The sequence below is a fragment of the Dromiciops gliroides genome, chromosome 2 (assembly GCF_019393635.1).
Source record: "Dromiciops gliroides isolate mDroGli1 chromosome 2, mDroGli1.pri, whole genome shotgun sequence".
NCBI classification, from domain to species: Eukaryota; Metazoa; Chordata; class Mammalia; order Microbiotheria; family Microbiotheriidae; genus Dromiciops; species Dromiciops gliroides.
Genome location: NC_057862.1, coordinates 290,655,672 through 290,671,286, shown reverse-complemented (window position 1 = coordinate 290,671,286; position 15,615 = coordinate 290,655,672). Strand labels below are relative to the sequence as shown.

General features: G+C 38.3%; 1 protein-coding gene across 10 annotated transcripts in view; it reads left to right on the top strand.

Moving 5' to 3' along the window:
* The window catches only part of KLC1 (kinesin light chain 1), a 73,417-nt gene that overhangs the window by 5,738 nt on the left and 52,064 nt on the right, over positions 1 to 15,615 (top strand). For all 10 annotated transcript variants that reach the window (XM_043982609.1, XM_043982612.1, XM_043982608.1 and 7 more), the window contains exons 2-3: positions 13,239 to 13,500; positions 14,241 to 14,471. In XM_043982609.1, coding sequence (XP_043838544.1) covers positions 13,240 to 13,500; positions 14,241 to 14,471 — 492 coding nt within the window. In that variant the 5' untranslated portion in view covers position 13,239. The remainder of the gene's footprint in view (positions 1 to 13,238; positions 13,501 to 14,240; positions 14,472 to 15,615) is intronic.

Below are 15,615 nucleotides of genomic sequence, written 5' to 3'. Positions count from 1 at the left end.
AACAGTAAAAGGTTATGTATACCTATTTTCTAAATCTATAAACCCAGGGTTGCATAAAAATTTCTGGGGAAGGGGAAGGGATCTTCAGTGGAAAAAGTTTAAGAAGCCCTGGTATACATAATCAGTGAATGAGAGTTGTTGTTTGTCCTTCATTTTTGAAGAAGATGACATCTGGCTGATGTCATGACTTGCAGTGGATTGGATTTAAGTGAGGTCGGGCTGTACCAGCCTTATTCTTTCCTCCAGAGCCATCTGGGTCCAGTGGCAAGATATTTATCAGGACAACTGGAGATGACCCTGGATGTTTAAGGCCATTGGGGTTAATTGACTTGCCCAGAGGTCACACAGCTAGTAAGTATCTGAGGTGAAATTTGAACTCAGGTCCTCCCAACTTCAGGGCCAGTTTTCTATCCACTGTGCCACCTAGCTGCCTTTAAAAACAATGTCAATATGTTATGCTCAACTCTTTTTTTTTTTAGTGAGGCAATTGGGGTTAAGTGACTTGCCCAGAGTCACACAGCTAGTAAGTGTTAAGTGTCTGAGGTCGGATTTGAACTCAGGTACTCCTGACTCCAGGGCGGGTGCTCTATCCACTGTGCCACCTAGCTGCCCCTATGCTCAACTCTTAACTGAACTAGTTGTTTGAATGTTTTTTAAAAAATTCATTAAAAACTGGAAGAAAAGGAAACAATATGTTTAACTTTGGAGAAAAGGAAGAACTCTGCGCCCCCACCACCCTATCTTTTATAATGAGGGAAGGATCTGTTGTTAGTTACTTATACTTGTTGGTTGGTTGATTTGACTTGAGTTTTAGTTTGTTCAGTGTATTATTTTAGCCAGGCATTTTTATTTGAAATATTTTAAATCCATAATTGTAGAATGAAAAGCAAACAGATCGAGTGGTTTTTTGGGGGGGGGGGAAGGAGGAAGGAAAGGAACAAGGGGGATATGTCTTAAAATTAGTAACATATTAATAACAACATAAGAATCTGAATGCAAATTATTTTAAGATGACTAGACAGGGAACAGAAAATAGTCCATTTCTATTTTCCTGAGCATCTTTCCCCCTTTCATTCTGAATTAGTCCCCTGTTCCCTTGGTGAAGACCAGCAGGTTGATCATATGGGCTACAGTGACTGGGTGAATGGTTATTGAAGTTTTTACCTAGGACTTAGACTCCTGCTGTGTCCTATTTAGCACATGGCTAGTGATAGGACACTTCTCTCTTAACTCTCCCAGTGTATCTGTTTTATTGCACTGATGCATCACAAGTTGTCTAGTCATTCTCTGATGGCTATCCACTTTGTTTTCAATTCTTTGCTGGTATAAAAAGTGCTGCTTTTAAGTATTTGGGGACTATCTTATCAGTGGCTTCCTTGTATTGGAATGGCTGGGTCAGACATTTCAGTCACTTTATTTGCATAATTCCAAATTGCTTTTCAAATCGGTTCTGATTCAGCTGACCATTTAAAATAGAAACTGGAATGTGATTTTAATAACTCTTTATACAGTAAGTCTTAATAGCCTATGTGGCAATCCTTTTTTTTTTTAAGCTTTTTTTTCCCTAGTACCTGTCAAGTGTCTGAGGTTATATTTGAACTCAGGTCCTCCTAAATCCAGGGCTGGTGCTTTATCCACTGCGCCACCTAGCAGCCCCCTGTGGTAATACTTTTTTTTAAAAAGTATTTTATTATTTTCCAATTACATATAAGGATAGCTTTCAACACCTGTCTTCACAGGATTTTTAGTTCCAATTTTTTTTTCTCCCACCCTCCTTTCCCTCCCTCTTCCCCAAGATGGAAAGCAGTCCAATATAGGTTGTATATGTACAATCACATCAAACACACTTCTACATTAGTCATCCTGTGAAAGAAGAATCAGAGCACAAGGGAAAAACCTCAGAAAAGAAGGGGAAAAAACAGTCCAAAAGTAGAAACAGTATGGTTCAATCTGCATTCATAATTCACAGTTGTTTTTTTCTGTATGTTGAGAACATTTTCTATCATGAGTTCTTTGAAACTGTTTTGGATGGTTGCACTGCTGAGAAGAGCCTAGTCTATCCCTATTGTTGATCACACAGTGTTGCTGTTACTGTGTACAATGTTCTCCTGGTTCTGCTCCTCTCAGTCAGCATCAGTTCATGTAAGTCCTTCCAGGTTTCTCTGCACTCCTGTTCATTGTTTCTTACAACACAATAGTATTCCATTACATTAATATACCACAACTTGTTTAGGATGGCTAAACTTTAAAAAAAAAAATCTAATCTGGGGGCCATATTTCTTTCTCCTATCAATATTTTCCTTGCTGATTTATTTGCTTATGTTCAAAGTCTTTGAGTTTTTTCCTCCTGAGACCTTTGGTAATTTTAGTCTTTTTTCCCTCTACTTTCTCCTATTGCTTACTTTCTAACACCCTCCCCTTCGATGGTGGTTTCTCTGGGTGCTGGATGTCAGAGAGTTTCAAGCCTTCCCCTATCCTGGGCAATTTACAGTTCACCAGCCTTTGTCTTGTACCCAAGTGACCTCTGGGGAACCAAACTAAACCCAGGTGGATGTTGTTCTCTTTCAGCCTCAGTGAAGTGTTAGACAGTCACATACATTTCTCGCCACTGAAAAAGTCAGGCTATTTCTCCAAAACTGTTTATTCTCCCCTCCGTTTCTTACACTCAGACATTCCCCCCACCATCTCCTCCTTCACTCCTGCCTTCCATGCAAGAAGGGGCCCTCCTCTTTGCCAAGGTAAACCCATCTACCTGCACCCTTAATCCTATTCTTTCCCCATCAGATTGACCCCACTGTCTTTCTAATCTTCAATCTCTCCTGTTACTGGCTCCTTTTTTGCTGCCTACAAACAGGCCTATGCTTTTCCTCACCTTAAAAAACTCCTTACTTGATTAACTATCATTCTATCTTTCCTTTTTCCTTAGTTAATCTCCTTGAAAAAGCTGTCCAAAGTGGGTGCCTCTACTTTCCCTTTCGGTCTCTTTTTCTTTGAAAAAAATTTTTTTTGGGGGGGGCAGGGCAGTGAGGATTAAGTGACTTGCCTAGGGTCACACAGCTAGTAAGTGTCAACTGTCTTAGGGTGGATTTGAACTTGGGTCCTCCTGAATTCCTGAAGGGCCCGTACTTTATCCACTGTGCCACCTAGGTGCCCCCAAGTGATCTTTCTTTCTTTTTTTTTTTTTTTGCGGGGCATTGGGGGTTAAGTGACTTGCCCAGGGTCACACAGCTAGTAAGTGTCAAGTGTGAGGCCAAATTTGAACTCATGTACTCCTGAATCCAGAGCTGGTGCTTTATCCACTGCGCCACCTAGCTGCCCCAAAAGTGATCTTTCTGAAGTGCAAAAGTGCAGTCCTCACTATATAAAACCTCCCCCGTCACCCCCCTTAATTAGCTCCAGTGGTTCCCTGTTACCTCCAGGATCAAATATAAAATCTGGCATTTAAATCCTGGCCCCTTTCTACCTTTTCAGTTTCCTTATACTTTCCTCCTCTGCTAGCTCTGTGATCCATCGACTCTGGCTTACGTGCTGCTCCTCACACAGAGCTCTACATGCATTTGTGCTGACCACCTCCCATATCCAGAATGCTGTTGCCTCTTGATTTTTCTTGCTTCCTTTAAGATTTGACTGAAGTCCTATTGCCTTTCCAGATCCCTCCAGGTGTTAGTAACTTCTCCTTATAGATTACCTTTGATTTATACTGAATATATCTTGAATGTATATAGTTGTATCTGTATGCTATCTTCTCCATTATTTGAACTATTTGAAAGCAGGGTCTATGTTTTTGCCTTTCTTTGTAATTAACATTAGGGGTTAGGACAGTGCCTGGAACATAAATGCCTATTGATTGAGTGATATTTAGAAAAAAATTAGATTGTATTCTGGCTCTGCCTTTAAATAGTTGTGTTACCTTGGATATGATGGGAAGCATAGAGGGGGAAGTCACATCTCCATCCTTTGGAATTGTGATATAGAAGAAGAAATCTAGGCACAGTGTGAGGTACACTCTAGATTTAGGAAGAACAGATTTCACAGGGTTCCAGAATAGACTCTAATGAACTAAAATGTTACAGGGGAAATTGGCACAAGAGACATAGGAAGCTCTCAAAACTGGAAATGAGAAGCCACAAAGAAGCAATTGCCATAAGAAATAAAAGAGGGACTATCTAAAGAGAATTGTGTATGCACAAGGAACTCATTGACCAACTTAAATTTGAAAATAAATATACAGAAGATATAAGCAAGGAACAGGTAATTGAGGATGCTTATAAAAGTGTCTCAGGCCTGTAAAAATAGTGTCAAGATTTCTAAAATTTGGGGAAGGCTGGGGAAGGCCAACAAATAAAGGAGGGGAGCCTTTTGAACTATGTTGGGGGCAAGAGGAACCTCAAGGGAAGGATAGTACCGCTATTCAGAGTGGCTAAAACATTGATAGTGGATGAACTACTCAACTTTTTCCTTTTTTTTTTTCTCCCCAAAAGAATGATCTTTGGAACAGGAAGGACAGATCAGAAATGGTTAAAAGGAAATTGAAGTCCAAGATAAGCAAAGAAATAGCCTTGGATACTACAGAGTAAGTTCAGATCTCCAGGCTCAAATGAACTAGGGTACTGAAAGAACTGGAAGATATGATTACTCAGCTGCTGATAGTGATTTTTGAAAGATCTTGGAAAACCAGAGGTGCCTAACAACTTGAGACAGGCAGATATATCTCTCTATATATTTTAAGTTTTATTGTTGGTGTACCATAGTAAGTGCTTAATAAATGCTTGTTGATTGATACTTTTAAAAATGTTAACTTTCATTTCTCAGTATTTCTCCTGTCCCTCCATAGAACTCTCCCCTATAACAAAGCAGTTTAATTAAGTCAAATATTACACTCCTTGCCTGTGTCTGACAGTATTTGCTTCATGTTTTCCCTGTAGTAAACAACCTCTCTGATGAGAGGAGTTACATTTCATGATCAGTCAATGTCAGTTTAAAAAAAAAATGAAAGAAACTAACAACAAAGATCAACATTTGAGACTTTTTAAAACTGTGAAGTCAGATACACTTGTAGAAATGTATGCAACAAAGGATGGATCCAATAGAAGTGCCTAGGGCCTACAAAAACCTAAATCTGGTCATGGCTGGTGTCCTCAGGAATTGCTTGAATGAGATGCAGTATTTAAATTTATCTTCAATTTAACATTTATTAAGTTCTTGTGTGCAGAACACCACTAGGGACTGAGGAATGAATATTTTTGGCTATAGCAAGCAATTCATAAGTATGGAGGGTTTGTATGAAGTATGGAGGGGGTTGTAATCTGTATTGGTGAAGAGAATTAACCACAATAATAGTCACATAACCTCACAGTATTAAAGGTTTTGAGGTGAGGTGGTATATCCAATAGGGAAATAAAATAGAATTTGGGGGTGTTTAACATGAAAGGGGTTCATACAACATGAAAGAAATTGTCACTAAAGATAGTGATAAAATGAACACAACATTAAGGAATTAGGAGGTGGATGGAAGGTGGAGGAAGAAGAAGAAAAAAGAATGGTAATAAAGGTAGGAGAATTATTATAGTATAAGGGAAGCCAAAGGAAGAATAACTTTCTAGAAGGGAGATAAACATTACTGTTAAATCATTCTAAAAAAGCAATGGGTCAGGGGCAGCTAGATGGCGCAGTGGTTAAAGCACCGGCCCTGGATTTGGGAGTACCTGGGTTCAAATCCAGCCTCAGACACTTGACCCTGGGCAAGTCACTTAACCCCCATGCCTTAAAAAAAAAAAAAAAAGCAATGGGTCTTGTGGTGAAACAAAGTATACTGATTTTAGGATCAGAATGCCTGGCTCTGGTCTCCAGTTCCTTCATCTGTAAAATGATCAGAAGTTCTACTAGATCAGTAGTTCTCAAAGTCTGATCTGGAGACTCCTGGGAATCCCTGAAATTCTTTCAGGGGGTCCACAAGGTCAAGACTTCTCATAACGATACTAAGATGTTTTAATTTCTGATATGGTAAAATATCAACAGATGTAATCCACATAGACCAGGACCAAAAAATTTGAGAACCACTAGACTAGATGATGATTAAGGTATTTTGTAAATCTCATAATCACATAAGAACAGAGGACTGAGAACAAAAATTAATCTAAAATCTACTTCATAGATTGGAGATACATGGGGCAGTTTGTTGTTGTTGTTGTTTTTTTAAAGGGATGTGGAAGGATGAAAATCTCCAAATTATTCCATTCATTCATTCATTCACCCATTCATCCACCCATCCATTTATTCATTTACCCATCCATTTGTTTATTTGTGTTGATGAGCATTTTTATCTAAAGTTTTGAATTCCAAATTCCATCCCTCACTCCCTTCTTCCCCCCCAAGCAATTAGATATAGATTATACATATTCAGTTATGTAAAACATTACCATATTAGTAATTTTGTATAAGACGACGAATAAAAAAGGATGAAAGAAATTGAAAAATAGCATGCTTCATTCTGTGTTCAATCAGTATCAGTTCTTTCTTTGGAGGTGGATAGTATTCTTCATCATTAGTCCTTTGAGATTGTCTTGAATCATTGTATTTCTGAGAGTAGTCTGTGTTCAATCAGTATCAGTTCTTTCTTTGGAGGTGGATAGTATTCTTCATCATTAGTCCTTTGAGATTGTCTTGAATCATTGTATTTCTGAGAGTAGTTAAGTCATTCACAGTTCTTCATCAAAGCATATTGCTGTCACTGTGCACAACATTCTCCTGGTTCTGCTCACTTCACTATACATTATTTCATTCAGGTTTTTCAGGCCTTTATGAAATCATCCTGCTGGTCATTTCTTAAGGCACTATAATATTCCATTACAATCATATTCTTTACATTGTTTTTTAAAAATTTGGAATTATTGTAAAATATTTGTGTTGTTAAAGAGTTTTTTCTTCCTTAAGATACTCCACTTTGTTTACCTCATAGGTGCCTTGAAGAACTGGATAGCTATTGAGCTTGAGCCTTACTCTGCTAGAGACCATTCTACACTAGAATGTTGGTGTCCTTTGCCAGCAGATTTAGTTACAGTTGAAGTATAACAGCACTATAGAAGGACAGAGGCCTGGAGACCCACCATGTTTTATAATGTGAATTTCAGAGTCTTTATCTTCTCCCCTCACAAGACCTAATCAAAGGATCCATTTTACTTTTTTTTTTTTTTCAGTTTAATTGTAGACTACTCATATCAAAGGAAAATTATTGTTAGTGACACACAAACCATATGACTAATGTACCTTTCCGTTTTTTTCTTCCCCACTATGAGACTGATCAGCAGATGTTAAATTATTTTCTGGACTACTTGTCTTTTGCAGAATCCAATGACAGTTTATTTAGTTTCTTTGTTCTTGTTTTGTTGGATCCAATTAACTCAGCCATATTTGGTAAAACATGAAGTTGAACAAAAGCATTTTATCTTGTTTGTTTCCTTTCCTTCATTTTTCTGAGGACACTAATAAACAAATTAATCTTCCTGCTTTCTACATCCAGAAAAAAGAACTGTGGAACCTGAATGCAGATTGAACCATGCTGTTTTTACTTTTTTTCTTTTTTGAAGTTTTTCCCTCTTGTTCTGATTCTTTTTTTTTTTTCACAGCATGACTAATGCAGAAATATGTTTAATGTGATTGTACGTATATAACCTGTATTAGATTGCTTTCTGTCTTGGGGAGGGGGAAGGGAAGGGGAGAGGAAGGGAAGGGAGGGAGGGAGAAAAATTTGGAAGTCAATCTATAAAAAATGTTGAAAACTATCTTTATATGTAACTGGAAGACAAATAAAATACAATTAAGTTTGAAAAGAATCAATTTCCCTCCATGAGTATTTTTTTTTTTTTTTTAAGGCAATGGGGGTTAAGTGACTTGCCCAGAGTCACACAGCTAGTAAGTGTCAAGTGTCTGAGGCCGGATTTGAACTCAGGTACTCCTGAATCCAGGGCCGGTGCTTTAACCACTGAGCCATCTAGCTGCCCCTCCATGAGTACTTTTGCAGTTTCCTCTGAAAAAATTTAAACCTTTTTTGCTTTAAAAATTACTTTCCTTTTTAAAAGAGAAAATAAGTATTAATATTTCGTGGACACTGCCTATTTTAATTTCATGTAAGTAGTGTACGCTTTCATTTAGGAAGCACATTTTTTAAAAGGGGCATGGATTGACAAAACAAAGAATCTAATACTTATTCGTAAATGGAGAGGAAAAAGTGCAGTAGTATGGACCATTTTTTTTAGAAGCAAAATAATATTGTTCTTAAATACTACTAAAAACACGGCTGAATTTTTTTTCTCCTGGCTCCAAATAATCATTTAATCACAGATAGTGCTGGAAGAGCCCATAGAGATTATCTAGTCTAATTGTCTCATTTTACAGATGAGGAAGATAAAGGGTGAGACTTCCATAGGGCAAATGCTAAGATGCCTTGAATTGTTTCAAAGAATGAATGTGAAACATAATAGTGTCTGTGGTGGGTGTATGGTGCTCAGGCAAGTTTACTCTCATATGCCAGTCCAGGGCTTCAGCAGGAGTTCCAACGTTGAATGGATTAACTCTCTCAGGGACACAGGAAGTTCTAGAGGTCCAGGTGGGAAGGAGTAGGATGGCAGTAGAAGAGCAGATAGCAATATGGCCTGAATCAATGTTATGTACAAAATATGAACTCTTTTGGGGCTGCTAGGTGGCGCAGCCTCCACCCGGAGATAGGAAGACTCATCTTCCCGAGTTTATAGCCCTGTGATCCTGCACAGGTCATTTAACCCTGTTTCACTCAATTCTCTCCTCTATAAAATGAGCTGGAGAAGGAAATGGCAAACTACTTTAATACCTTTGCCAAGAAAACCTCAAACGGGGTCACAAAGAGTCTTGACACAACTGAACAACAAAATGAATTCTTCAGTCTGCCTTTCTTGACCCTCTACAACCTGAATCAATCTACCTTTATAATCTTTTTGCACAATATTCTCCCTTAAGCACTCCTGTGGTCCAACCAAACTGGGCTACTTCCTGTCCCTAGGGGATATGATTTTGTCTTAGCCTGTCTCGGTGACTTTGCTCATTCCATTCCCCATGCTTGGACTGAACTGGACTTCCTTTTCCCACCACTCCTCAAATCTCTGCCTATTGAACTCTCCCTTGTTACATAATGCAATTCATGTGCTACTTTTTTTATGATGTGATTAGGAAAACCGGGAGATTGTAGTATTCTAGAAGTCAAGGGAGGCTGAATGAAGAGGGATTAGCTGCAGAGAAGTCAGGAAAAATGAGAACTAAGAAAGTGCTGGGAGTAGAAACCATATTGCAAGTGATAGAGAGGTGGAAGCATCACATCTAAACTGCATTGTCAGAAATTTGGTGAAAAGGAAAGAAATGGGGCAGTGGTTTGATAGAAGGCGCGTGTTTTGTGGGTAGGGGAAACCTGAGAATGTGGGCCAATTGCAAAGAGCCAATGGAAGGGGGAAAATTGAAGACAAGAGAAAAGAGAATAAGAACTGAGTCACTGAAGCAAAGTCCTGGAGAAGTTAGGAGGGGGTGGTATCAAAGGTGTGAATAGGAATTAGGACTTGCAAACCTAAAGATGTCAAAGGAATATTTACCAAGATAACAATTAGGAAGGGTTAGGAAGTATGACAGAAATTGCAAACTTGTAGGATCTTTTTGGGAGAGCAATCTAGCCTACACAGTAAAAATTTACAAAAGAAGCCATATCTTTAATGCTGGTAAGATGTGAGGTAAGGAAAGAAGGAGTTCATGGGAAATAGCATCTGTTTTTAAACTATAAGCTGAGGTACTCAACTGCAAGAATGAGGAGAGTGAGTGCAGTGGGAAGGCTTCTAGAGAAGTTTTAAAATTGCCTCTGTGGTAAGTGGGATAGAAATTCAATTAGAGAAGAGTAAATTGATTGGGTTGCTGCAGTGAAGGGTCTGTTTGAGATTAGAGACCATGCGTTTGTAGCAAACCCAGTCATCAGGTATATGTGGTTCCACAGCATGTGAATAGGAACAAAGGCAGAACGTGGGAGTAATTCAGGGTTTGGTAAAGCCTGAGCAAATGATTGGACTAGGGAATGAGAGATTCATTAGCAGAGGATAGAATAGAGTTGAACTGATTCATTAAAGATTCTCAAAATTTCACTAAGACTACTTAAGTGTTGCATAGCTGAGCCTTACAGAAAGTTAGAGATTTTAAGAGATGGAGGTGAAAAGGGAGTACATTCCAGGCATGGGGGAATATAGTCTGTGCAAAGATAGGAGATGGAATGCTGAGTTTGGGAAACAGTAAGTATGCCCATGTTCCTTAATATAGAATGTGTAATGGAGGACAAGTGCAATAAGCCTGGAAAGATAGGCTGTAGCTAGATTGTAGAAGGGTTTTAAATGTCAAACTGAGTGATAGATTAAAGAGTCACAGTATTCTGGAGCATATCAGTGACATAGCCAGAATGAAGTTTTAGGAAGATTATTTTTGGCAGTTTTATTAAGAGGATTAGAAAGAAGAGGTGGGGAGACTGGAAGCTGGCAGTTCAGTTGGGTTATTGTAATGGTTCAGGTGAAAGGTGAGAAGGTCCTAAATTTGGTGATGGCTATATGAATGGAGAGAAAAAGTAGAATTAACAAGACTTGACAACTGATGGAAAAGGCAAGTATGTGGGAGAGAGAACAGTTGAGGATGACTGAGGTTGTGAATATGGGCAACTGGGAAGGATGTAGGGACAGATTATCAAGTTACATATTTTACCCAAATAAAGAATGTCATCTAGCCAATTGCTTGAAGTATTATAGTGAAGGGAAACATTTACTTTCCTGAATGGAGGCCACTTGATTTTTGAATAGTTCTGATTTATTTTGATTTTTTTGTTTGATTTGTTTTGTTTTTGTGGGACAATGAGGGTTAAGTGACTTGCCCAAGGTCACATAGCTAGTAAGTGTCAAGTGTCTAAGACCAGATTTGAACTCAGGTTCAAATCCTGAATCCAGGGCCAGTGCTTTATCCACTGCACCACCTAGTTGCCCCCTGGATGTTTTTTTCTGACTAGACCAGTTCATTCCTTTTTGGGGCAACTTTAATTGGTCAGGTGTTTTTCTTTATGTTGAGCCACAATCTGTCTTCTTTTAACTCCCCCCCCCTCTCTTTTTGGCGGGTCATTGGTGGGTCATTGAGGATTAAGTGACTCAGCCAGGGTCACACAGCTAATAAGTGTCAAGTGTCTGAGGCTGGATTTGAACGAAGTCCTCCTGAATCCAGGGCCGGTGCTCTGTCCACTGTGCCAACTAGCTGCCCCCCCTCCTTTTTTTTTTTTTTTTTTTGCAGGCAATAGTGGTTAAGTGACTTGCCCAGGGTCACACAGCTAGTAAGTGTCAAGTGTCTGAGGCCGGATTTGAACTCTGGTACTCCTGAATCCAGGGCCGGTGCGTTAACCACTGCGCCATCTAGCTGCCCCCTTCCTTTTAACTTCTACACATTGGTCCTATTTTTTTTTCCCCTTCATGGCTCAGTAGAAAAATCTCTTCCCGCTTTCATATTTTGATAAGCTAATAGGTCTCATACTGGCTTATAATCAATAGGCTATAATCTTTCCATGCTTTAATATTGAATTTTTCTTTAAAAAGTTGAATAACTTGTTAATTTAATTACATATAAATATTTGAGATGATTTAATTCAGGTACCATTTATGGTAGTCTTTTTGTTCTTTTTTCCCCCCCATATGGTGCCTGACACATGGCACTTATTAAGTGTCTGTTGATTATTGTTTGACTGAAAGAGCATTGCACTTGGAGTCAAAAGGCTTGATGGATTCAAGTGACACTAGACATGTAACTTTGGACAATAGGATCATAGGGTCATAGATTTAGTGAAAGAAGGGATTTGAGAGCCTAACCCCTTCATTTAATAGATGAAACTGACCACAAGAGAGATTGCAACTTGGGTTTAGTCACTAAACATCTCTAAGCCTTAGTTTCCTCATTTGTAAAGTTGGGATAATGCTTATAAAACATACCTCATACTATTTTTTCCTAGTTACAAACACATAATCTCAAGCAAAAAAAAATTCCTGCATTAGTCAGCGCCCCCTCCCCCCATATGCATATTTATGTGTGTTATGTGTATGCCTCAGTCTGCACTCTTGAGTCTTCTCTGTGAACATGGGTAACATGAGTCCCCTTGAATTGTGGTTGTTCATTGTGTTGATCAAAGCTGATCAGAGTTACTAAGTCTTTTAAAGTTATTCATCTTTACAATATTGTTGTTATTGGATAAATTGTCCTGGTTCTGCTCTCTTCACTTTGTATTGTATTGTATACAGATTCTTCCCAGTTTCTCTGAAACCATTCCCTTCATCATTTTTTACAGAACAATAGTATGTCATCACATTCATATACCATAATTTGTTCAGCTACTTCTTAGTTGATGTGCATTCCTTCAGTTTCCAATTCTTGGCCATCATGAAAAGAGTTGCAGTGAATTGGATTTAAGTGAGGGAGGGCATCCAAGGTCACCAACCTCACTCTCTCTTCCAAAGCCATCTGGGTCCAGTGGCAAGATATAGATCAGGATGACTGGAGATGGCCCTAGATGTCTTAAGGCATTTGGGGTTAAGTGACTTGCCTGGGGTAACACAGCTAGTAAGTGTCTGAGATGAGATTTGAACTCAGGTCCTCCTGACTCCAGGGCCAGGGCTTTATCCATTGTGCCACCTAGCTGCCCAGCTATAAATATATATGTGTATATGTAGGTCTTTTCTTTCTTTAATCTTTTTGGGGTATGGATCTAGTGAGCTGTATTGCTGGGTCACAGGGTGTGCACAGTTCAGAGAAATTAGATATTAATTAAGTGATAATAACCATTGATTAAAATTTAGTTTGGGGGGGGCGGCTAGGTGGCGCAGTGGATAAAGCACCGGCCCTGGATTCAGGAGTTCCTGAGTTCAAATCCGGCCTCAGACACTTGACACTTACTAGCTGTGTGACCCTGGGCAAGTCACTTAACCCCCACTGCCCCACCAAAAAAAAAATTTAGTTTAGGGGCAGCTAGGTGGCGCAGTGGATAAAGCACCGGCCCTGGATTCAGGAGGACCTGAGTTCAAATCCGGCCTCAGACACTTGACACTTACTAGCTGGGTGACCCTGGGCAAGTCACTTAACCCCCATTGCCCTGCAAAAACAAAAAACAACAAAAAAAAATTTAGTTTATTGGTTAATTATTATTTTTCAAATTCTAGAATGTATGACAACATGTCCACAATGGTGTACCTAAAGGAAGACAAGTTGGAGAAGCTTACCCAGGATGAAATTATTTCTAAGACAAAGCAAGTGATTCAAGGATTGGAAGCTCTGAAGAATGAACACAATTCTATCTTGCAAAGTTTACTTGAGACACTTAAGTGTTTGAAGAAAGATGATGAGAGTAATCTGGTGGAAGAGAAATCAAACATGATTCGCAAGTCACTGGAAATGTTGGAGCTTGGGCTGAGTGAGGCACAGGTAGGTAAATGAATTATATAAATTGAGACATAGATTTGGGAAAGCTTGTTGGATTAAATCAGTCTTGTATTGATGATGTATATATGTGTATGTACATATATATATATATTAACTTAGATCCACAACATAAAGATGGGGTTTAGAATTATTCATTTCCCTCTTCCTTTTTGAATTTGAAGTCTTCTTTAAAAATGGGTACAGTTGAGGGAAATAGATATTAAAACTTTGGCTTTCTGGCCATTTATTTATTTTGTTCATTTACCAGTTGGCATAAAATAAGATGAGCTATAACCGATTTATGTTCAGAGAAGAATTTGTTTAGTATCAGAAGTGACTATCTCTACTCTGATTTAACACTGTTTTGTTCTGTTCATGTTATAAATTTTTAATTTAGGGTTTTGAGTGGTCTCTTTGCCAGTCTTTGTTCTCTTTCCATCTTTTATTGAAGGCAAGAAAGTTTTAAACTTGGTAAAATTTTGGGATACATTGTTATGAACCATAACCTCTAGTCATGTTTCATTTATATGTCAGGAAAATGGAACTTATGTCTCTCTTACAAAGTATAGTATACTTATTTTGGGGGTGGGGTGATAACTACATATACATATTGAAAGAACTAAAATAAAAGAAATGTTCAAACATAGCAAATTTTCTGAATTCTTAGTTTAAGAATGCAGTAGAAAATTAGTAAGGTGATGAAAATGATAAGTCAGGGTTTAAATTGTTTCTGTGTATCCTAGGTAATGATGGCTTTGTCAAACCATCTAAATGCAGTTGAATCAGAGAAACAGAAATTGCGTGCCCAAGTGCGCCGTCTGTGCCAGGAAAATCAGTGGCTGCGGGATGAGTTAGCTAACACACAGCAGAAGTTACAAAAAAGTGAGCAATCTGTGGCTCAACTGGAGGAAGAAAAGAAACACCTGGAATTCATGAATCAGTTAAAAAAATATGATGATGATATTTCTCCATCAGTAAGTAGCTATTTATTGAAATCAGTTCATGTTTATTAGATATTTAGAAGCTTTCAATTCTAAGGTATTATGAAGCTGTATGTATCCTTTTGTGTAAATATTCTTTTCAGTGTGATGTTACAGAAAAGACTAAAATTCAGGAGTTCTGGCTATTACTATATATATGTTTTTGGGGAAATAGGTGAATCTGAGTTTCAATTACATTCTCTGTTAAATGTATATAATGAATTGTTCTTTCCTTTCACATGTGTAGTTTGGATCAAATGAGATAATGGTTGTGAAAGCATTTTAAAAATACAGAACATTAAAATGGCATTATTTTAGTTTTTTCTACAAATAATGCATTTTAGGTGGGAACTTAGAACTCCTAGAGATGTCTGGTTCAGAGGGCATTATGTAGCTTAGAACTTCAGAGTATTTATGTAAGTAAATATTAAGTGTCTTCACAGTGCTAGGGATACAAAGATGAAAAACCATATAGTCCTTACCCTCAAAGAGCTTTCTTTACTTTTACTTTAATAAAGGAGATAATACATATCTATATCTATATCTATCTATATAGACATATAGATAGATATAGATATAGATATGCAAACAAACATGATAGAAACTATAGTGTAATAAGGTCAAAGGAGAGATCAAAAGTGAGAACCTTAAGAACATTTGAGGAGCTAGAGATTACTTTTAGAGATCAAAAAAGTCTTCCTGGGTGAGAAGGCACCTGACCTGGGTTTTTTGTTTTGTTTTGTTTTGTTTTTGTTGTTGTTTTTGATGAGGCAATTGGGTTTAAGTGACTTGCCCAGGGTCACACAGCTAGTAAGTTGCCAAGTGTCTGAGGCTGCATTTGAACTCAGGTCCTCCTGACTCCAGGGCCAGTGCTCTATCCACTGTGCCACCTAGCTGCCCCTCTGACCTGGGTTTTGAAGGAAGAGAAGGGATCAGAAATGTAGTAGACAGTGTAGTCTGGGTAAAGGGAATGGACTTTTTTGAGTGTAGAAAAGAGGAAGAGGAAGCTAGGATCTGGTCTAATCTGTACCTGAACAAATTTGACAAGTGATCATCTACTCTCCACTGATAGAGATGACCCCCCCCCCCCATTTCACCTTTTTGCAATTCTGATTTCTAAGTTTTGCCTTAGATTTTG